The 24,775-nt window shown below is 43.5% G+C and overlaps 1 protein-coding gene across 2 annotated transcripts; it reads left to right on the forward strand.

Annotated features, from left to right (window-relative positions):
• The first annotated feature begins 8,495 nt into the window (after positions 1-8,495).
• RAE1 (ribonucleic acid export 1) lies at positions 8,496-24,471 on the forward strand. Of its 2 annotated transcripts, none has more exons than XM_083146549.1 (13): positions 8,496-8,650; positions 11,055-11,151; positions 11,230-11,334; positions 13,116-13,208; positions 13,497-13,583; positions 13,721-13,807; positions 14,854-14,925; positions 16,129-16,236; positions 18,392-18,498; positions 18,599-18,674; positions 21,548-21,742; positions 21,827-21,916; positions 23,042-24,471. In XM_083146549.1, exons 2-12 carry the CDS (start codon positions 11,062-11,064, stop codon positions 21,911-21,913), a joined length of 1,107 nt encoding a protein of 368 aa, XP_083002675.1. In that variant the 5' UTR covers positions 8,496-8,650; positions 11,055-11,061; the 3' UTR covers positions 21,914-21,916; positions 23,042-24,471. The 2 variants fall into 2 exon arrangements, with proteins under 2 accessions (XP_083002675.1, XP_083002674.1); XM_083146548.1 differs by having other exon boundaries at positions 21,827-21,912.
• The last annotated feature ends 304 nt before the right edge of the window (positions 24,472-24,775 follow it).

The following is a 24,775-nucleotide window of genomic DNA, read 5'->3' on the forward strand; positions in this document are numbered from 1 at the left end:
ATGTGAAAAAACTTGTTGACAGTAGACTGAAGTGTGCTGTTAACAACAGATGGATAGACGAGAAGATTTTCAAGTATCTGACGGTTGATGCCCCTATTTGTCCGATATTGTACACGCTCCCGAAGGTGCACAAGTCTATGAGTGCACCTCCGGGGCGTCCAATAATATCGGCCATTGGTTCGGTTTTGCAGCCTTTGGCAGTATTTGTAGATACTTTCCTACAGCCCTGTGTGAAAAAAATGGAGAGTTACATACAAGATACACCAGATTTTCTTGGGAAAATTATGACACTGGGTCCAATACCACAGGAGGCCCTCTTGGTCTCACTCGACGTATCGTCACTATATACCGTGATCCCCCACGAGGGAGGTCTGTTATCCATGAGAAAAGCATTGGGTGAGGAACCCCATGGCCGCCCCCCTGTGGAATTTCTTCTGGAACTCGCCATGCTGGTTCTGACTAAGAACCATTTTAGTTATGGCGGGGGTTACTACTTCCAGAACAGGGGCACGGCCATGGGGTCTAACCTCGCGCCAGCTTACGCTAATCTTTATATGCACTTTTACGAGCATGAGTTCATCCTCTCTAGATATCGTACCCACATAATGAGTTATATGCGTTACATCGACGATGTTTTTATTGTGTGGGTGGGTACTTTGGTGGAGCTCAATGAGATGATCCGGTATCTCAACCTACTGGACTCCCCAATCAGGTTCACTTCACATGTGGGACCGATGAATTGAACTTTCTTGACGTAACGGTCTTCAAACAGATGAGTGGTCTGGGCTATAGACTCTATCGAAAGGAGACTGTTTGCAATGGGCTTCTGTATGCTACGAGCCATCATGCGGAGAAACTAAAGGAGGGGCTACCGATTTCGCAGTACCTACGGGTTCTCCGCAACAATTCAGACCCAGAGACAGCGGAAAGACAAATAGCCGAGATGACCAACAGGTTTTTGGCCCGTGGCTACAAAGGTGAAGTGGTTATGCGATGTCTTGAAAAAGCAAGATCAAGATTTCAGGACAAGACCAAAAAGGCACCCTTTGCTGACAAAAGGATGATCTACTCAACCACATTTAACACAGCGTCCCACAGGCTGCAAAAATCAATCAAAAAATCGTGGCCGATTATTTCGAGGGATCCCTCCTTGGGGGCAATTAGCAAGATACCACCTATGATCTCGTTTAAAAGAGGTCCTAACCTTAAGCAGATGCTAATGAGGCCAACATTGATGCCGGCCCGTGAGGACAAGAATTGGATCCAGACGGGTAGAAATGGCTGTTACCGCTGTGCAGATTGCACGACATATAGGTCAATGTTGGTGGGACCGACGTTCGCCCATCCTCACACCAACCAGAGGATCAAAATACAATACAGAGTCTCGTGTCAGTCTACTTTTATTATCTATTTTCTGGTATGCCCTTGTGGCTTTTATTATGTTGGCCTAACGACCAGAACATTTCGAGAAAGAATGGCGAACCACAGACGTTCAATAAGAGAGGCACTGGAGAAGAAGAATTCCGATAAGCCGGTCGCCCGCCATTTTCTCCTTAAAGGACATTCCATCGCAAGTCTTAAAAGTATGATTATCGATCACATACCCGTCCCAACACGCGGGGGTGATCGCGAAAAGCTCTTGAAACAAAGAGAAGTGAAATGGATACAGCAACTCGATACTTGTTCACCAAAGGGTTTGAACGAACACTTGCCATATGGCGTATTTCTATAATGGTGGACTTCCTCTTCATATGTTGTTACATATAGGTTTGGACAGCACCTTTAGATTTGGAGGACTTTACGACTATACAGTCCAACTTTTATCTATCCTTTTTGGTAGGTACAGTGGAGCAGGGAGGGTGAAAATAAATTCTTTCCCCTCTGGTATAAATAACAGTACCTATGGGTGAATTCACCTATGGGTTGATTCTTTGTTTTATGTATGTATGTATTATGTTTGTCTTTATTGAACTAGGTTAACATATGTTAGTGGTGATCCTATTGTGAACCTAATATCCATCCTCGCATACCATGCATATCTTGTATAATGCCCATTCTATCTACCTGATGCCCACATCCCATCAAATTTAGTCCCTATGTGGGCGAGCTACTGAAATATATACATCGTATTGTCCACCATATAGTTAATTGAACACATCATAGACATTGTGTCCAATCACCTCAGCCCATACAGTTGCTAGGTGCTGGAGCGCATACATCGCGCTGTGCACCGCAAGACAACCGGATATACGTGCTACGCGTCACTTCCGGGAGGACGCATATACTATATGATGCTGAAGCGGCTATGCGGACGATCGGTCCGACAGCCCCGCAGATTTATATTTTGATTGAGATTGAGGTGAGGGGGCGCACTAAGTATGTGTGTCGTGTCTGTTATTATTAAGAAATTGTCTTTTTGCTATATACGCCGGTGACGGAAACAAGATGGCGGTGCGTTCCATTGGAATGGAACGCACGCTAAATCTGATATAGGTGGTGTGTATCGCTGCCGTTTTACTTGTTAATTTTGTGGTGTGATTAACATTATCTTGCTCTCTACGGGGTAAATACACCCAGATGGTCTCTAAAATAGATCTATATCCATGAATGGGTTGATTAGGAGTGATTTGAATCCCATTGGTTGGTGGGTGACACTTCCTGTTTGGATGGGTATATGGGTTCACCATGGGACCATTTCCCATTAGGTCTCTGTTGGAGTAAGATCTCTTGTTGCCCTGATGTCTGTCCTGACGAAGGTCTGAAATGCGGACCGAAACGTTGATGACAACTATTTGAGTTCAATATTTTAATGAACTGAATAAAAGAAATTTTATCTGCGAATTGGTGAGTGCCCTCCTTTCAAAAACTCTATTTGATGGTCCTGTGCCTTGGAGTGAGCACAACTGTGATGACCCTATGAATTGTGTGCGGATTCCAAAAATACATATATATATATATATATATATATATATATATATATAGAGAGCAGCAGACAGGTGGGTGGCACTCCCAGAAAAAACGACACTAAGTCCAACGGATAAACCAACGTTTCAAATGTATTGTGACATTTTTCATCAGGGTGTACAGTGTGTGAAATAAGAGCGGTATTTATACTTTACCACATCAGTGAGAAGGCTTCCCGGCACCTGGTCCTTCCGGCGAGCGTCAGGGGGCTGGAGCGCACTTCCGTGTCTGGCTTGACAGCGTAATGCGTCAGCGCGTCAGGCCGACGGAGGAGAATCAGAGGACCAGCGTGATCCAGCTTGCTGAGGTCATGTGGTATCCAAAAGCTTCCCCGTTGCCTAGCAGCGCATCGGCTTTTGTGTTTACCCGTCAGCGGCGGCTTCCAACTTGCTGCGGCTCAAACAGGGGGACCTATGGCGGCAGAAAGACGTGATTAACATCTAAAAAAAACACATCTAAGGACAATGTAAATGCCTATTAAAAAGAAACAGGCTAATCTAGAAAAAAATTATTACGGTGAAAGCATGAACAAACAAAATTGGCTGCATCTAATGGACAAGTATAGGAACTGACTGTCACAAACATAGTGCTAGCTGCTGCATGTATTATGTTGAAATATATAATGATCAAGTCCAAGAAGACCCTGGTTCAAGCTGTCATGTGTTACAGGAAGCAGTTTAAGCTACAATTTTCATTCAATCCCCTAGGGGCGAGAGTGTCCATCTTCTTGATCCATTGGACCTCCTTTTGTAGTAATAGGCGAGCTCTGTCGCCACCACGTTTGAGGGGGGGGGTACATGATCCACTAATTTATATCTGAGTTGGGCCAAAGAGTGTCCAGCTGTTTTGTAATGTTTGGCCACTGGTTGGTCAATATCTCTGCCTGCAAGTGCCAATCTCTTTCGCGGAAACTGCATACCGTCTTGCCCACATAGGCGAGTCCACAAGGGCATTTAATCACATAGACCACAAATTTATCATGGCAACTTAGCACATGCCTAATTGCCAGTCTTTTGCCGGAGTGGGGATGAGTGATGTCAGGCCCTATCTCTAGATGGCTACAAGTCGCGCACCCTGTGCATCTGTATGAGCCGGGTTTTTTTGTAAGGAAGTGACTTCTAGTCACTTGGCCTGTGGTGGACACATCATTTTTCACTAGTAGGTCTTTGAGATTTTTTCCTCTCTTTTGGCAATGCAATAACCTGGTCTTCTGTAAAGGTTTTAAGTTGGGGTCATTTTGGATGATGGGCCACAGACGTTTAGCAGTTTTCGAGATGGTTGAACTTGAGGTGGTATAGTGGGTGACAAAAGGGAGGATCTCTTCGTTTTTATTTTTGATTTTTGGGGATCAAGCAGGATGCTCTGGTGATGGACAGTGCTTTCTGTTTTGCTTATTCCAGATCTTTTTTTTTTTTTCTGTAGCCGCGTTGAAGAAATTTAATCAGGAGATCATCCATCTGGGCGGAAGCAAGATGTTCATCGCTTGTAATTCTTCTGATTCTCAGAAATTGTGAAAAGGGCAAATTATACTTCATGGTGACAGGATGAAAGGAGGAGGCATGTAAAAATGTGTTTTTATCTGTAGGCTTGTAATAGGTTGACGTGGAGAAACGCACTTCTTTTTGTTGGATCAAGACATCAAGGTAGTGAATTTCAGTGTAGCTGCAGGAATAGGTGAATTTGATCGTGGGATCCTTCATGTTGATCTCCTCCATAATTTTATGGAATTCACTTTCATCTCCAGCCCACATAAGCAAGATGTCATCGATGTAGCGGCAGAATAAACCGGTACCTGCTATCAATCTAGGGTTTTCCAGGAAGAGTTGTCTCTCCACCTCAAACATATATGAATTGGCCAGCTCTTTCGCGGAAACTGCATACCGTCTTGCCCACATAGGCGAGTCCACAAGGGCATTTAATCACATAGACCACAAATTTATCATGGAAACTTAGCACATGCCTAATTGCCAGTCTTTTGCCGGAGTGGGGATGAGTGATGTCAGGCCCCATCTCTAGATGGCTACAAGTCGCGCACCCTGTGCATCTGTATGAGCCGGGTTTTTTTGTAAGGAAGTGACTTCTAGTCACTTGGCCTGTGGTGGACACATCATTTTTCACTAGTAGGTCTTTGAGATTTTTTCCTCTCTTTTGGCAATGCAATAACCTGGTCTTCTGTAAAGGTTTTAAGTTGGGGTCATTTTGGATGTGGGCAAGACGGTATGCAGTTTCCGCGAAAGAGCTGGCCAACATAGGTCAGCCATCAGATTGGCACTTGCAGGCAGAGATATTGACCAACCAGTGGCCAAACATTACAAAACAGCTGGACACTCTTTGGCCCAACTCAGATATAAATTAGTGGATCATGTACCCCCCCTCAAACGTGGTGGCGACAGAGCTCGCCTATTACTACAAAAGGAGGTCCAATGGATCAAGAAGATGGACACTCTCGCCCCTAGGGGATTAAATGAAAATTGTAGCTTAAACTGCTTCCTGTAACACATGACAGCTTGAACCAGGGTCTTCTTGGACTTGATCATTATATATTTTAACATAATACATGCAGCAGCTAGCACTATGTTTGTGACAGTCAGTTCCTATACTTGTCCATTAGATGCAGCCAATTTTGTTTGTTCATGCTTTCACCGTAATAATTTTTTTCTAGATTAGCCTGTTTCTTTTTAATAGGCATTTACATTGTCCTTAGATGTGTTTTTTTAGATGTTAATCACGTCTTTCTGCCGCCATAGGTCCCCCTGTTTGAGCCGCAGCAAGTTGGAAGCCGCCGCTGATGGGTAAACACAAAAGCCGATGCGCTGCTAGGCAACGGGGAAGCTTTTGGATACCACGTGACCTCAGCAAGCTGGATCACGCTGGTCCTCTGATTCTCCCCCGTCGGCCTGACGCGCTGACGCATTACGCTGTCAAGCCAGACACGGAAGTGCGCTCCAGCCCCCTGACGCTCGCCGGAAGGACCAGGTGCCGGGAAGCCTTCTCACTGATGTGGTAAAGTATAAATACCGCTCTAATTTCACACACTGTACACCCTGATGAAAAATGTCACAATACATTTGAAACCTTGGTTTAACCGTTGGACTTAGTGTCGTTTTTTCTGGGAGTGCCACCCACCTCTCTGCTGCTATATATATATATATATATATATATATATATATATATATATATATATATATATATATATATATATATATATATATATACAATCCTGGGGTAGACAGTGGCACTCTGAGACTTCCAAATGGTGACACAATGGTGAATTTTTATTGTCTACATGTTTCGGGGACTATACCCCTTCTTCTATAGTCCCCGAAACATGTAGACAATAAAGTTTCACCATTGTTTCACCATTTGGAAGTCTCAGAGTGCCGCTGTCTACCCCAGGATTGTCTATTTCAAGCTATTCAGGGAGGGGGGTTCGGAGTGCCGGGTTTACTGGATACATATATATATATAACAAATAGAAAGTGCGTAAAACTTTTCAGAGCATGTCCACAAATAGAACCTCGATAAGTCCAATACGTTGAAATCGTTGTCAGCACTTTAGGTCAGATTTATGACCGGCAGCTCCACTTGCAATCACCTGGATTCACAGGTCACAGTATTATTCTAAAAAGAACAAGAGCGCTCCATAGTGCGTTTATCACAGGTAAAAATATTTTATTGTAAAATCACAATCCCACATTGAGCAAGGGGTACTTGTTTCCTAGCACGGCGCCCATCGCATGCTATATACCATAAGACTAAATATGGTATGCGATGGCATGTGATGCGACGCGATGTTGTACAATAAAAAATTGTATGGCATCGTATGCCATACAATGCGATGGTATACGATTTTTTTATTGTACAACCACCCTGATGGGTCCTTACAATGTTAAATGCCCCCCACTATCAACGCGAACCCGAAGCGTGGCGAGTGCAGCGAGCCCGCAAGGGGCGGCGGTACGCATCCTCCGACCTTTTCATACCCCCACTATCCACATCGGCGTGGAGTTGATTTTAGATAGTGTGCAGAGCGCAGCGAGCCCGAAGCGTGGCGAGCGCACGTGGAATACATGTAATGTAATACGCGTCCGCTAGCCACGCTTCGGGCTCGGTGGCTCACCACACTATCTAATATCGACTCCACGCCGACGTGGATAGTGGGGGTATGAAAAGGTCGGAGGACGCGTACTGCCGCCGCTCGCCACGCTTCGGGTTCTCGTTGATAGTGGGGGTGGCGTGGAAGTGCATTTAACATTGTAAGCACCCATTAGGGTGCTTATACAATTAAAAATCGTATGGTGGGTGCATTTAACATTGTAAGCACCCATTAGGGTGCTTATACAATTAAAAATCGCATTGCATGCGGCTATATGGCATGCGATGGCATAAGATGCCATAAGAAGGAACCCATAGCTTATGGCATTGCAACCATACACTCTATTCATTGAACTATGTGATCCCTGAATGCTAGAGTATTCTAACTATTTAAAGCTCATTGTACTTTGGGAAACAAATAATCAGCATTGCAGCTAAGCAGATCTATGTAGTCTGCGGCTGCAAGGGATTCTACGTGTGGCACACCACATACTGTACATCTGCTCAATTGTAATGCTAGTTATATTTTTACAAAGTACAAGTAGCTTTATATAGTTAGAAATCTCACAGTTCTTATTATGGATGGCCATCGACTATCGATGTTCCCAAAACATTGATGGTCGGGACCTAGTTCTCAATGCTTTGGGCATCGATAGGCGAGGATCAAATAGTTTTTTGCCATCGATGGATGGCATCCAATGGTGATGAAGGCTTTGTGCGCATGCGCTGGCTTCCGCTCGGCTCTATGTATTCATAGAACACGGTGGACCCTGCCCCTTCTGCTTGTGTCCGTCAGTCAAGGTCCCCCGTCCGTCCCACTTGTCTCCCTCCCTCCCTGGCTCGAAACCCCCCCCCATGCATGCGCAGAAGAAACTTTGTTAAGATCGGGGCAGTCCGCCTCGTTCCTCTGCGCATGAGTGGCTAAGCGAAAGCAGGAACCATCGATGGCTGGTGATAGAATGTTTTATAGACATTGATGGATCCTGCTTAAAAATCCATCAACTGCAACCATCGATGTGGGATGTGTCGATGGCCATCCCTAGTTCTTATACAGTATCAAATAACTCAATTAGTAGTTTGTTGACTGGAATACAACAGGTTACGAGTTTGAATATTGAGTGCGGCAGTATATTGAAATGAGGTAAATCAATACAGTACAAAAAATTTTTTAAATACATTTTATTATGGTTCTGCTTGCATAATTCTTTTTTGTGTGTTTTGTTGATATTTCACAAATTTCTAATAAACAACTCGATTTAAAAACAAACACACACAAACACAAATAAAAGTGATGCAGGATGCACACACAATTGATCCTTACCACATCTTGTTCACTTTACACTACAGTACACAGCAAATCTACACCGCAGCAGTCATCCTGGCTGTGCTATTCCGTCTGCCCCCAGCAGGTGGTGCACTGCGTGTTACCAACATGCATTGCGCTGGACTGCGCAGACTCACTAGCACGGAGCTACCGGCGCCGCCGTGTGACGTCGCTGGCCAGCAAGCGTGGAGCGCGGGAGGCGCTGCTGGTTGGTTTGCATCCGCCCAACACCAGTGCCCGTACCGGACGCTGCCCGGAGCATAGCCGGTGAGAGCCGACGATTCTTGGCTTCAGGGAGCCGGGAAGGGAGGGGGAGGAGGTCATGGCAACAGAACGATACTGGTGTTAAGTGAAGAAGAGGCAGGAGAGACGTTGACAGGGCGATAGAGGGGACTGGAGAGAGGGGAGGCCCGAGATAAATAGGCTGGAGAGGGGCGATGGTTGGGAGAGACCGTTTACATGAGAGTAGGAGAAGCTGGGGCACGATGAGTGGAGAGAAGAAAGCTGGAGGGGTGATCGCATACCCTACAACTAACATCTGAAGAGCAAAAATAGGTACACACTCGGAGAGGGGCGTGGCCACGGGTAAAGGGACATGGTCCCGCCCCTTTCCTATACTTACAATGGGCAGTTGGAGACCTCCCAAAAAGGTACAGGCCATAAAAACACGGTACTGTACCTACCAAAAAAGGTACATTTGGAAGGTATGTGATAGGAGCAGGGCTGGATGTGGGTGGTCACCAGAGGCTCCCCTCATGTCACCCTACTTACACCTCTTCTTTCCCCTCCTGTCAGGTGAAAGGGGGTGGTTGCTGGTGGGAAGAGGGTGACAGGTGAAGGCTGGGGGAGGGGCATGGCAACAGCAGGAAGGAGGTGGTGGGTGAAGGACAACCAGAGTTGTGTTGAGATGGTGTGGAGGGGGGAGACTAAAGCTGGCCATACACCTACAGATTTATTGTCAGATCTGGCTGGTGGAACAAAACTGGTAATTTCTGAACGACAGTTTGGCAGTTTTCCAACATTTCCAAGCAAATGGTCAACTGTCATTTGCTCTCATCCATTACCAGGTTTTTGTTCCAACCAGCCAGATTGGACAAAAAATCTGTAGTTGTATGGCCACCTAAAGGGAGATAGGGCAACAGGAGGGGGAGGCAGAGACTTGGGGAGGGCGCAACAGGAGGAGGGAGGTGGACACGGGGGGGGGGGGGGGGGGGGAGGGTGTTGAAGGCTAGGGGAGAGAGGGCAACAAGAGGAAGGAGGTGGTGGCAGGGGCATAACTTCCAGAGGAAATGGAGTCACCTCCCTCTGGGCTCCAAGCCCTGAAGGGGAACCGGCATGTGCAGCAGCACCTGTGTTGACTGCAGGATCCGAGTTTGACAGCTTCTCTTCCAATAATGCTCTGCTGCCACCCGCTGCTGCAGAGTTCCTTGGCTCCATCGCTGGAGACCTGCGATAGGGGACAGCTCCTGTTTGGTACTGTTGGACTGGAAGATTGGATGGTGGTTGGGATGGGGGGAAACATGGAGATGGGGGAGAGGGCAAGAGGTGGAGACAGGGGGGTGGCCAGAGGAGGATGGAGGTGAAGACTTGAGAGTGGGAGGGAGGTGTAGACTGGGGGGTGGACAATAGGAGGAGGGAGGTGGAGACTTGGGGAGGAAACGGCGACAGGAGGGGAGAGGGCTACAAGAGGAAGGAGGTGGAGATTAGGGGAAGAGGGCAAAAAGAGGAAGGAGGTAGAGACTGGTGGAGGGAAGAGGGTGAGGATGGAGGTGGAGACTAGGCGAGAGAAATGGAGACTGGGGGGGTGACAAGAGGAGGGAAGTGGAGATGGGGAAAAGGGCGACAAGAGGGGGAAGGGCGACAGGAGGGAGGTGGTCGACAGAAGTAAAAATGGCCAGTGACAGGATGGGAAAGGTGGCCACATCAGATAATAAAATAAGGGGAGACTAGTGGAGGACAGCAGTCCTGGAGAAGCCCCTAGCCCACGTGCACCCCTCACCCCCTCCCAGCCCTCGTCCGGGAGGTAAATGGCTGCCGTACTCAGGCATCCATTCACCTCCTCTGCAGCTGCTGTCTGCAGAGTGTAGCAGACAGCAGTGGAGGCTGTGTGTGCCTCGCCCAACCTGCGGACGCTGCGGTGCGCAGGTTGGACATCCACCATTGATGTAAACAGGAGCCGGGTCGGATGACCCAGCATAACCGTTTACACAGCCCTCTACCCAGGTCCTAGCCGTGTTCTACCCAGGTCAGGACCTGGGAAGAAGTCCTGTGTAAATGGACACGGCATGATCTATTTACACCGTTGCTGACCCGGGTTTTTGCGGCGGTGTAAAAGGGGTATCATTTATATTGTTTACTCTGGTTGCAAACAGTGTGATGGAACAATTGTGACTTGTTAATTGTGTCTCTTTGGCACATGCTTATTGTATAAGTTTTACTTTGTTTTGTTTGTGCACACATTTTCTGACATCATCCTTTAATTTAAATGCATGCTATTGTTTTGCGAGTGCAATTACTACATAGACACAAGAGATGCAGATGAAATATTAAGAACCTAAAAGATGCAGATGAAATATTAAGAACCTAAAAGAACTGTGGTTTAATAAGTTCATGTTCTCAGTTGTTGTGAAGGATGTCACATGATATTTTAGACTGCTCTTTCCCCTAATAGGACCAAAATGAGCTTGTTTGGAACTACTGGGGGATTTGGTACCGGAGGAGCAAGTATGTTTGGCAACACGGCCACCGATAACCACAATCCCATGAAGGTATGATTGGAATATATGCTTATTTGTTTATGGATGTACCTTTTGATCTTCCTTATACATTGTTTTAATTGTGTACAGGACATAGAGGTCACTTCCTCCCCAGACGACAGTATCGGGTGCCTCTCCTTCAGCCCCCCAACGTTGCCAGGGAATTTCCTTGTTGCTGGTTCCTGGGCCAATGATGTAAGTTGCACTCTATAAGTCATGCAAATATATATACTGTATTCCTTTGATTTGGTGTTATTGAAAACTGTTTTTTTGACAACTCGTGCGTGATGTTAGTAAATGTAATTTTTCCTGAAGGAGCAATAGATACAAAATACAGAAGGGATTGTGATAAATAGCTATGAAGGTTAAATTGAAGGAGCAATAGATGAAAAAGGGACAAACTAGATGGATCAACTGACCCATGTGCTGCTACTTCCTGTTTCATTCCTATAAAAATAATAATACACAATCCTATTGAACTTGTGGGCAGTGAATTACGACAGCTGGTAGGATTGGAGTTGATAAAGTGCACTTTGGGTATAAGATCAGAAGGAAGAGATGATTGCTGCTATGAATTGGTGGTGAAGTTTTTATAAATAAGGGACCCTATATATGTGAGTAATATACAGAGGCATTCGGAAGGTGAACGATTATCCCCTTTTTGGGGATGTAGTGTTCATTCTAGCACCTGTCATCTTTGGAAACCCATGCAGTTCCTTTTCCATGCCTGTGGTGTCACTGTCTGCTGTAGTGCTTCTAGCACAGTGCGGTCTGTATATCAGCACTGATATGCAAACCAGACCTGTGCTAGAAACACCACAGCAGACAGCGACACCCCAGGCAGGGAACTGCATGGGTTTTCAAAGATGGCAGGTGCTAGAATGAACACTAGGTATATGTCCATTGCACATCCAATGGGGAAAGGGGTGGTAGGAAGTGGGATCCCACTAAGGTTGGGAGCCAGGTGGAGTTTCTTTTTTAGGAACACCTTTGGGCATAGGCTACTATTCCTGGAGTCTATGCTTCCCCAATTGCAAACTGTGCTGTCAGTCTGCAGCATTGTGCATGGCGGGAAATATAAATGTTAAGGTAGCCGTACATGGAGCGTTTTCCCCGTCTGGTGCTATGCACGCTCCCGCGCTCATCACATCGCACAGTACAAAAAGTATCTATTACAAAAGCACGCTGCTGTAGCACATCACAGGTTTTTTGTTCTAGATGCAATGGGATCTGATCTAGTACAATAAGTACGGAGCACAACGCTCCGCGTAAGTGTCGCATCACAGCGGCGTCCCTAACCTGTCCAGTTTCTGATGTTTGGTGTGGGTCCTACTGGTGGAGTGTTGTCTGATCACTGTAGGTGTCGGGTGTTTCCACTTTCCTTCATATCACTATTTACCTATATAATTCCTCCTTCCCATAATCCATTTAGCTCTCTCAGTATGCTTAAGATGTTATACCTCCCAAGCAGTAGCTCTGGAGCATTGCATAGTATCAGTGTATATGTGAGATGTCATTGGAGCGGGATATAACACCATTTGGGGCATGGCTAGTTCCCAAAGAGCTGAAACAAGGTAGTAAGTAGGCAAACCTGCTGAGTTGTTGTTTTTTTTTTTATGGTCTGAATTGTAGTTCCTCAATATTAGGTATAATTACTTAAAAAATGATTTGTGATCCCTGCTACTGAGGGTGCAGTTCCTAAAGTGTTGCTGAGGTGGCCATTTATAGGCTGCACCAGAATGAATGTGATACTTTCTATTTACCTCATGCTGCAGAAAATCCTGCACAATGGAGGCCCGAGTGACACCTCTTTTTTAGGAAAATACTAAAATGTTAATTTTAGTAATCATATTAATGGTTGTAAACCAAAATGTACAGCATATTTATTCTTAAAGTTCTCTTTGAATGAAGGAAGCCTTTGAACCCTTGCTGTACATAGTACTGTTTCAGATCCCTTCTCTGCTTCCTCCATATAGGTCCGTTGTTGGGAAGTACAGGATAACGGGCAAACCATCCCTAAAGCCCAGCAGATGCACACGGGACCAGTGCTGGATGTTTGTTGGAGTGATGTATGTATTACATTAGGCTCCTAGATGTTTCTGTTAGAGCAGCAACATGAGAAACTGCTGATCTGTATTGGGCTGCTGATAACTGAAGAAGGCTTATTTATTCTGTATTGTTCTGCTTTTGTAATACTGTTCTTCAATGTAGGTGCCTTTTGTGCATAGTTTATAAGTGTCATCCTATTGTGTTCCATGATGAAATGCATAACTCAGACTAGGCAACCCAGACCCCATTCCTATATAATATGGATCACCATACAATTATTTCTCCATACCTATCTTCTCTATACACAGGATGGCAGTAAAGTGTTCACAGCATCTGGTGATAAAACTGCCAAAATGTGGGACTTGAACAGTAACCAGTCCATACAGATTGCCCAGGTAAATAAACCACAGATTCATTTGTACACTGCTATAAACAACGAGTACATGTTTGAGTGCAAGAATCCTGATATTATTACCTCAGTATAATGATTCATTTTGCTGACAAATAACATTGAATCTTTTTTTTCTTACAGCACGATGCACCTATAAAAACTGTTCACTGGATTAAGGCACCAAACTACAGCTGCATCATGACCGGAAGCTGGGACAAAAGCCTAAAGGTAAACCTCTTTCCTACCACTATTTAAAATGCCAGAGCAGAGGCGTTTATTCTCACCTATGGTTTTAAGCATGCTGTGAGCACTATTCTGAGGGGCAGATTAGTTCACTGTGGTAACACCAATTAATCCATAGGGCTCAGAATCTATGGGTACCCAAAGGGTACATTTAATGCAGCTCTTGAGGCTTTGAAGAAAAGTCTGCGTTAAGTGCATCCCTGTGGTATTAAGTCACATAAATCTGCCCAATAATTAAATATCTTACCCTGCAGGTAACTGAATCTGGCCCGAGTGTGCTGATGCCACTAGTTCTAATGGTCAGTGTCTGCCAAGGGAACCAGCTAGGGTGCTAGGCACAATTCATCCTGGCAGCCCTGTCACAGTGGGGCAGATACATTAAGCCTGGAGAAGAGATAAAGCATCAGCCAATCAAATCCCAAGTGTCATTTTCAAACAATAGGGAATATTTATTACGCTCGGTAAAGTGATAAAGTGTCTGGTTTTTATCACTGGCCAATCAACTCCTAACTGGGAAGTTACAGGCTTGGTTTGAAAAATGACAGGTAGGAGCTGATTTTCCGGTGATAAAAAGCAGACGTTATCACTTCACCGAGCTTAAAATATCTATCCCAATACATCTGCCCCATTGCATGAAATTGAAAGTGAGACCTTTGTGTTGTTTCCTTTTTGAGAAGGAAATGCACTGTAAATGATGCAGTTATGTGCCTCCCAGTAGAGTGCTACCGAAGGCTGGCGCAGTCGAGACCTGTAAGGAGTGAGACTGGAAAGAAAAGAAAAAGAGTAGAAGAAAAATGGGTATCTTCTGCTTAAATAAAATCTGATCCCCCAGCCCCTGAGTGCTTTAGTGCTTGCAAAAGAAAGGATCTCTCAAACAAACCAGAATGTCCAGAGATTAAAATAGGAAAGATAATAAAATATTTATAGCTGTCACTATTTAAATGAAACGGTGAACTTTTTCTTTACCTACTTGCACCGTTTTACTGTGTTACCATTCTTAATTCTGAAGTTTGAATGTTTTACATCCCTAGTTTTGGGACACACGTTCCCCTAATCCTTTGATGACACTTCAGCTTCATGAAAGATGTTATTGCGCAGATGTGGTAAGTACTCCGCTACCCATTCTCCTCTAGCTGAAGGATGTAACATACGAGGGTATAAGAAATCAATTATTTTAGTGTCATGGGCTCCAAGATGAATTTGTTTTTTATTAATGATACATTATGTCTTTATAATAAATATTAGTTTTATTGTAAATAAATCGTGGGTCATTCAATGAAAATTTATTTTTCATGGAACGTTTTTTTACCAGTTTTCATGATAAGCTTTGCAGCAAAATGAAAGCATATCATGTACCACACAAACAACGTTTGCACAAAATAATCAGAATGCATGCTCAAAGAAAATATATAATTCACATGATCTGTCTAGTCAAACGGTTTTTGTAACATTTGTTACAATGGAATGACCCATTTTATAGATTTAAGGGTATATTTACTGAAGTGCAGGTTTATGTTGCCAATTTAAATAAATACAATCTGATTGGTTGCCATTTGCCGCTTCATCTCAATAAACCTATACTTTAGTAAATATGCCTCTTATTTTTTCTTTCTAGTTTATTTTGTTTCAGCGGTGTTGTACTTGTTCAATAAACACTGCAGTATTTTGTTTGGTCTGTTTACCCTAAAGTATATTATACTATATTATAGTGACTTGTTATTTAGCAATTGAGACACATTCTCTTCCGGGGTGTCAAAACAGCCTTAATAATAATCATTGTAAAGTTAAAAACAACATGATCCGTTTAGAACAGTGGTTCTCAACCTCGGTCCTCAGGAACCCCCAACAGTGCATGTTTTCCAGGTCACCCTGCAAGTGCACAGCTGCACTCATTATTCACTGACACATTTTAAAAGATCACAGGTGGAGCTAATTATTTCACCTGTGATTCTGTGTGGAGACCTGGAAAACGCGCACTGTTTGGGGGGTCATGAGGACCGAGGTTGAGAACCACTGGTTTAGAAGATAACCAGCTGCTTTCTAATGTTCTGTTCTGTAATCCACTCTCTCCCCCTGTTTCATAGAACATTAAAATAATCACCTCCTCAAAGTAACTTCATCTTTTGTGGGTTATGAGAAAATAATTCCCTGATATTTCTAGCCTAGATTTGCGTAGCATGCTCCATATAGTACATTCACTTAATGTTTTGTTTCTGATAGAATTTAGACTTTCACTCAATGTTATCCAAGAGTACGTTGTTAATTTACATTTATATGTCCTTTTAACTTTTATTTCTTCCACTCAGGTTTATCCAATGGCTGTTGTAGCTACAGCAGAGAGAGGGTTAATAGTTTATCAGCTAGAAAACCAGCCCTCTGAGTTCCGTAGGATTGAGTCTCCGTTAAAACACCAGGTAATGTTTTACATGCATACACCTTGTATACTGAATGCAGTTCAAAGTTATATGTAAAGAATGGATTATCTTGGTGCAGCTAACAATCTGCTGATAGGTGTATTAGCTAAATGGTAGCAATCCCTACACATTTCACAATTTAACAGATTTTCGAAACTGAGTTTCTGTACTGTTCAGTTTTACCCCAACTAGTCAAGAATGCCCTGGTCCTCGGATACCTAAAGGGTGATGCACAAAAAACTTTGAATGTGGACACTCTTGTAGGGTGATTGTCTAAGGCTACTCCAATGCCTGGCCCATATACTGCAGCCTTTAGTGACAGTATTGATAAAAAATGCAGGATCATTCAAGAAAATATTTGTGTAGAAGCTGGTGATTTTAGAAAACCCATTTCAGTCTTGGCCTGTCAACAAAGCTGTGGCAGGATGGTCCACAACTTTTGGGTTGTCTGCTGCAGGCCTCGTAAACCTGCATTGTGAAACTGCAAGTTCCAGAATGTCCTTCAAAATTTTTATTTTAGAGAATGCTATAAATTGTGGCAGGGCATGCTGTGATGTGTAGTTTCACAACAGCTGGAGAGCCACAGTTTGGCTGGGCCTGGTCTACGAAGGACAGCTAGGTCTGAACCAGTGACCATAGTTAAACACAATGGAGAAGTGTCTAAATATTAGAGAGATTCATCTCTAGATATTGGTTTCATCAAATTTAATTACTCTCAGCCCTCACCACACTGTAGCATTTAGATCAAGGCTTAGGAACGGGCTCTGAGTCTAATGGGGCTTACAGACGTAGCGATGTTTGCATATAGATTGCTCAGAAATGAAGCACAAATCGCTGTGTGTGAATGCCGATAGCTTGCCTCTGCGTGTTGCTATCGTCGGGCTAGATATTTCACGCACACTTGAAATATCTAGCCATCGCCTGTGTTCTCTCTATTGAGAAAACTGGCTTTGACGGATCGCTCAGCACACATTGCTGGTGCAGCGCTGCATGCTGAGTGATCTGTGCAAAGCTCCCATCACTACGTGTGTAGGTCCCATAAAACTACTCTGGAATCTTTGCCCTGTTGAGCAATTGGACATTCCGTTTTGGTTGTTTTGTCATGCCAGTAAAGGTAGGCTAACATTACTTTAATGTGGGGCACTTATGATTTACACAGGTTATGTGGCTGATTAAAATTGGGTGTAATCCTTACTTTAAATTAACTAGTCACAGAACCTGTGTAAATCAGAAGTGTCCCAGATTAAAGGCGTGAATTGGAAATGGAGAAAGCGGTTCACTTCACCTCAGAGTAGACAGCACAGAAGAACATTGCTTCACAACATTTCAGCTCTTTTGTACACCGTACTTGCCTTTCCTAAGATTTGAACGAACATTTTGGATAAATGGGCTCTTTTGTCTTGTCAGAGATATATAAACTTTACTCAGACTTCCAAACCACAAATACCATCCCAAAAGCTGCTGTTGATCACTTCACTTGTACCATGCTTCACACGTTAGATTACCCTGGATCAAGTCACCTCTGTCCTAATGGCCAAAAAATTGGTCAGAAAGAAACAATTGCTTTAACAGCCTATATTTCTGAAGTCAGGGGAGTGATGAATTTTCCTTGCCTAGATGGGTTCTTTATGAATGCAGCGTCTCCAATTCTACCTCGGGTGAAATACTAGGTGGCAACACAGATTCCAAGTACAGTTGGAATATCAACTACCAAAAATCCAATCTGGTTCCTACCCAAACTATTCTTCCTAGGTCAGTTATTCAGACACCAGGGGGCAAGATTAACTTGATACACTACACAAGTAATGATCTGGCTATCGCTTGCAATTTAGAAATGGCTCAAGCATTGGGTCAATCCAAACGTACTCTCTGTATTACCAGTGTTCATCCCAGGGGTGGAAAACTTGGGAAGTTTATTATCTCAGCAGCAGAACATCATGGTATTTTTGGTATTTTTATCAGATCCATAAGGTTTTCTTGTCAACACATTGGCAGATCCCAAGAATGAATAATTGCAGTGAATACTTTTAAATAGTACTTCTTATACAGGTTCGATCCTTTGCTGCATTGTCTAGTTTGTTGACAGTTTGTGTATAGCTATTTGTATGCATTATCATATTAGCCTATTTATCAGGTGTTCTCGCTTTCATTTCAGCACCGGTGTGTAGCCATCTTTAAAGATAAACAAAACAAGCCAACTGGTTTTGCATTGGGCAGCATTGAAGGTAGAGTTGCCATCCACTACATCAACCCTTCCAATCCGTGAGTATTTCCTGCATATGTTCTGCTCTATTGATCTTATTCTCATGTTATCCCGTACCCCACATTCTTGGGAATTGTAAAATTAGTCTTTCTGTTCTAGAGCCAAAGACAACTTCACATTTAAATGTCACCGATCCAACGGAACAAATACCGCGGCTCCACAGGACATCTATGCGGTATGCTTAAAATGCTAAACATTGTATCAATCCCGTCGTTTTGGATGTATGTGCCTCCTCATATGACCTTTTGTCAAGATTAAAACTTAATCTCTGTCTATACATACATACATACATACATACATACATACATACAGTTGCAAGAAAACGTATGTGAACCCTTTAATTACCCAGATTTCTGCATAAATTGGTCATGAAATGTGTTCTGATCTTCATCTGTCACAACAGTACACAAACACAGTCTGCTTAAACTAGTACCAAATCAAGGGCCAGATGTATCAATTTTCAAAAAGTGAGAAACAGCCAGCCAATCAACTCCTACCTGTCATTTCTCAAACCCAGCCTGTAACATCACAGGTAGGAGCTGGTTGTTTCTCACTCTCCATTTTATCACTTTTTGAAGCTTGATACATCTGGCCCATCCAATTATATGTTCTCATGGTTTTTATTGAACACAGTATGTGAACCCCTAGGCTAATGACTTCTCCAAGAGCTATTTGGAGTCAGCCAACCCGGAGTCCAATCAATGAGACAATATAGAGGTGTTGGTTTAAGCTGCCCTATTAAAAAAACACCAGTTTTGAGTTTGCTATTCTCAAGAAGCATTTCCTGATTCAAACCATGCCTCGCACAAAAGAGCTCTCAGAAGACCTTCTATTAAGAATTTTTGACTTGCAAAAAGCTGGAACGGGTAACAAAAGATTCTCTAAAAGCCTTGATGTCATCAGTCCATGGTAAGGCAAATTGTCTATAAATGTAGAAAGTTTAGCACTCTTGCTACTCTCCCTAGGAGTGGCCGTCCTATTAAGATGACTGCAAGAGCACAGTGCAGAATGCTCAGTGTTGGCTAAAGATTACACAAATTTGGCACATGCTAACATCTCTGTTGACAAATCTGTGATACCCTAAACAAGAATGGAATTCATTGGGGACACCATGGAGGAAGCCACTGCTGTCCACAAAAAACATTGCTGCACATTTGAAGTTTGCTAAAGAGCACCTGCATGTTCCACGGCACTATTGGCAAAATATTCTGTGGACAGATTAAACCAAAGTTGGGTTGTTTGAAAGGAACACACAACACTATGGGCCTTATTCAGATCTGAGCTCAGTACAAATTTGTTTGGAAAATGAGCAAACCATGTGCACTGCAGGTGGGGCAGATGTGACATGTATAGAGAGAGTTAGATTTGGGTGAGTTATTTTGTTTCTGTGGAGGGTAAATACTAGCTGCATTATTTTTACACTGCACTTTAGATTTCAGTTTCAGCACACCCCACCTAAATTGAACTCTCTCTATACATGTTACTTCTGCCCCACCTGCAGTGCACATGGTTTTGCACATTTTCCAAACAAATTTGTACTGAGCTCAGATCTGAATAAGCACCTATGTGTGGAGAAAAAAACGCACACCAACATCAAAACCTCGTCCCAACTGTGAGGTATGGTGGAGGGGGCATCATGGTTTGGGGCTGCTTTGACAGATTGCTATCATTGATGGAAAAATGAATTCCCTAGTTTATCAAGACATTTTGCAGGAGAACTTAAGGCCATCTGTCCACCAATTGAAGCTTCACAGAAGATGGGTGATGCAACAGAACAACGACCCAAAGCACAGAAGTAGATCAACAACAGAATGGCTTCAACAGAAGAAAAAACGCCTTGTGGAGTGGACCAGAGTCCTGACCTCAACCCGAGATGCTGTGGCATGAACTCTAGAGTGATTCACACCAGACATCCCAAAAATATTGCTGAACTGTGAACAGTTTTGTAAAAAGGAATGGTCCAAATTCCTCCTGGCCGTTGTGCACGTCTGCAACTATAGGAAATGTTTGGTTGAGGTTATTGCTGCCAAAAGAGGGTCAACCAGTTATTAAATCCAAGGGTTCACATACTTTGGCCACCCTGCACTGTGAATGTTTACATGGTGTGTTCAATAAAACATGAGACCATGTAATTGGTTGTGTGGTTGTTAGTCTATTGTTGTAACATACATAAAGAGCAGAACACATTTTATGACCAATTATTGTAGAAATCCAGGAAATTCCAAAGGGTTCACATAAGACAGATGTAGCGTCTGCCCTCCTTGGCCGACGCTCGCCAGATCCCTTGCACCGGTGATAGACTGGGATGCGCGTGCGTCTCAGTATCACGGCGGCTGGGCAGCCTCTCCCTGCCCGTCTCCGCTTCAGGGAGACGCTGCCCAGTTCGGGGGGGTCAGGGCGGCGCGGAGGAGGTGGCGGGGACCGGCGGCAGGCTCCGTTTGCCAAGGTGTGCGCAAGCGTCTCGTGCGCGCGCCCCTGGCGGTAGCCGGCCCCTGCAAAGCTAAGGCCGGCTCCATCTGTATCTCTTGCAACTGTATATAATATCTGGTGTGGTTAAAGTCCTGTTAACATTTTTATTGCGTGTTCTTAAATGTAACCTGTTGACTCAATAGCAATAAGTGTTTGGCTGCAGTACTATTGGTATGCAGTCGTTTCTGGGCTTGGCTATTTTCAGAAAAATTGCTAATTGGGTGCTTGTGTCATCAGTAGTAAAGGTCTATCTGCACTGTGCTATAGCTTAGCCAGCAGGTGGAATCATGCTGAACATTTGGCTGCCCTCTGCTGTTGGGTAGGATCTAGAAATCCTCCCAGGCTTCTGTTATGGTGAGAACAGAACAGTGCCTGACAGATGTACTATTTTAAGGTAGAGGAAAATAGTTTTAGTATTGCAGCGCAAGTTTGAGTTAATTTACCTAATATTGTAAATTCTCAGTCATTTAAACTAATTAAATGTTATTAAAGGGTATGTGTCGGGAGCAGCTCCATAAATGTATGTATATTTTATGTAGTGGCTTAAGGTTTATAGAACATGTCTGTCTACCTACCCAGGTAAATGGTATTGCTTTTCATCCGGTACACGGCACTCTGGCAACAGTCGGTTCTGACGGGCGATTCAGCTTCTGGGACAAGGATGCACGGACCAAACTAAAAACCTCAGAGCAACTAGACCAGCCCATCTCCGCCTGTTGCTTCAACCACAATGGAAATATTTTTGCCTATTCCTCCAGTTATGACTGGTCCAAGGTGAGTAGTACGGCCTTCCCATCCCTGCAGTGTTTTCTTCATCATTTGGTTTTCGTGTCATACCAACAGAGTCTCATCTTCCAGGGCCACGAGTTCTACAATCCACAGAAGAAGAATTATATATTCCTACGAAATGCAGCAGAAGAATTAAAGCCGAGGAATAAGAAGTAGTAAGTAGTATTTGTCTATTGGGTACTTGTTTCCTAGCACGGCGCCCATCGCATCGCATACCATAAGCCATACAATGGTATGCGATGCGATGTTATGCGATGGCAGCCGATGTCATACAATTTGAAATCGTATACCATTGCATTGTATGCCATATACAATGGTATACGATTTTAAATTGTATAAGCACCCTAATGGGTGTTTTCAATGTTAAATGGGCCCCCTATAAGATTATTAATTGTATAAGCACCGTAATGGGTGCTTACAATGTTAAAAGCATCCCCCCCCCCCCCCCCCCCCCCCCCCCCCGCTATCAACGCCAACCCAAAGCGTGGCGAGCGCAGCGGTACGCGTCCTCCGACCTTTTCATACCCCCCACCATCCACGTCGCCGTGGGGGGGGGGGGGGGGGGGGCATTTAACATTGAAAAAAACCCATTAGGGTGGTTATACAATTTAAATTTCAAATTTGCCTGCTGGAGTGGAAATTCTGACAGTGGCCACATTGGTCTGTGCGCCATATGTGGGTGATAAATAACTTGGGCACGTTTGCTCCATTTATTGTGCCTATCCACAAGAACACAGTCTGCCAAATTTTTAGCCTGAACTTGAGCAAATAAGATCAGAGAAGACACTTGCCCAATTTCCTTAGATATGTCACAGTGTATGGCCATATCTGTGTTACTCCTCTGGGGAGGAAATGTTTCCTCCATTCTGAAGGAACGGTGGATATGATGGGCTATTCTCTGCGGCAGTGCATACACTACCAGATGCAGTCGACTGATCATCAGATCAGTCAGACATATTAGTAGAGTTGTCATGCGCAACCATTCAATCATTACTGATTGTTGGTCAAGGCCAAGCACTATGGCAGTGATGGCCAACCTGTGGCACTCCAGCTGTTGTGATACTACACATTCCAACATGCTCTGCTAGAGTTATAGCATTCTTTAACAGAAAAACCATAGTAGTGCATGCTGGGATGTGTAGTTTCACAACAGCCGGAGTTCCACCGGTTGGCCATCATTGCATGATGGGATTATCGACCCAATCGTAAATTGTATAGTGTATACTTGCCATTGTTTGGATTGTATTAATACCTTGGACATAACTGCTTTTTTTTTTCTTATAGGTGGTTAATGGAAGAGAAGATCTCTGTCCAGACATTGCCTACACAGCGATGGCTTGTACCAACCAAGTGCTGCAATATGCAGTTTGGTACTGGAACGCAAACATTATGCCTCAAGGCTGACTTCAGTTTCGGTGGCTGTGAGCGTGAAATATCTGTTTACCCCATGTACAGACCAGCTTGTAAGTAAAGAAACCAGTGACCGCCTGCACAGCGTTCTCGTGTCTTCAGACTCTCTATTTCCAAGCGCCGACAAGTGATTGACTGTTGTGAGATGACGTGGGCACAGCATGCGGATAAACTGCCTTAAGCATATCCATGTATGCAGAATGAAACGTAACAAGGCATTGGTTTTTATTTCATATTTGAATAAAATGTAATATTTGGAGGTCACAACTGTTTGCTGTATGTTGCATTTATACATTATAGTTATATAATTTCCTGAACTATTCCAGATGTCTGTGTTTTTTACATTTTTTTTTCTTTACAGCCTGCTATAATCTGTTAATTATTTTTGCCTGTATGTACAAGACTCCAATTGATTTAATGATTAAATGTTATTTTGGTTTAATATAATCACACATTTCTTAACAAACTGTCTACTTTAATTCTCCGTAGACTAGGCTTAATATGAAATGGATATAAATTTCTACAATGTTCTATACATGTGAACCCTTTGGAATTACTTGGATTTCTTCATAAATTGGTCATAAGAGTTCTGATCTTCATCTAAATCACAATAGACAAATAGTCTGCTTAAACTAATGCCACACAAACATTTATTTGTTCTCGTGTTTTTATTGAACCATGTAAACATTCACATGCAGGGTGGACAAAGTATGGGAACCCCTAGGTTAATGACTTCTTTAAGAGCTATTTGGAGTCAGGAGTTGGCCAACCTGGAGTCCAGTCAATGAGAAAAGATTGGAGGTGTTTGTTAAAGCTGCTATGTCCTATAAAAAACACACATCAGTTTTGAGTTTGCTATTCTCAAGTAGCATTGCCTGATGTGAACCATGCCTCGCACAAAAGAGCTCTCAGAAGACCTTCTATTAAGAATTGTTGACTTGCATAAAGCTGGAAAGGGTTACAAAAGTATCTCCAAAAGCCTTGATGTTCATCAGTCCACGGTAAGACAAATTGACTAATAAATGGAGAAAGTTCCGGGTCAACCAGTTATTAAATCCAAGGGTTCACATACTTTGTCCACCCTGCACTGTGAATGTTTCCATGGTGTGTTCAATAAAACATGAGACCATGTAATTGTTTGTGTGGTATTAGTGTGAGCAGACTGTGTTTGTCTATTATTGCAAATGTATTTGGTTCATAATATGTATGGAGAAATTTCAATTCGATTTTGATGTCCCACAGATACCGTCAACTAAACCATTCTTTAAAAGAATAAAGGCACACTACCATTGTTTCTACACACCATTAAGTGATATTCTTCAGTGTACATTACCACAATTCTTTTCAACATTGTATGCAAGAATATGAATGGGGAGAAGACTTTGGTAAAGTAACAGGTTAAGAGTGGGGTGTCATGTTGCCAGGGATGCAACAACAATGCTACATAGTGTGTGAGACTCCAGGAAACCATTATATATGGGGTATATCTCACTTCACTTAGATTATTAAAATGGAAAATTAATTTGAATTGACCAAGATGTGGAAATACATTGTGGTGTATGGGGGTCCAATGTGATCCATAGACTCTGGGCATCTATCCCACAAGCT

The sequence above is a fragment of the Crinia signifera genome, chromosome 6 (assembly GCF_055691185.1).
Source record: "Crinia signifera chromosome 6, ASM5569118v1, whole genome shotgun sequence".
Classification (NCBI taxonomy): domain Eukaryota; kingdom Metazoa; phylum Chordata; class Amphibia; order Anura; family Myobatrachidae; genus Crinia; species Crinia signifera.

Coding starts and splice junctions, on each gene's coding strand:
- RAE1 (XM_083146549.1), top strand. CDS start 11,062: ATGAGCTTGTTTGGAACTACTGGGGGATTTGGTACCGGAGGAGCAAGT. Junction 13,209..13,496: donor TGGATGTTTGTTGGAGTGAT/GTATGTATTACA, acceptor CTCTATACACAG/GATGGCAGTAAAGTGTTCAC. Junction 13,584..13,720: donor AGTCCATACAGATTGCCCAG/GTAAATAAACCA, acceptor TTTTTCTTACAG/CACGATGCACCTATAAAAAC.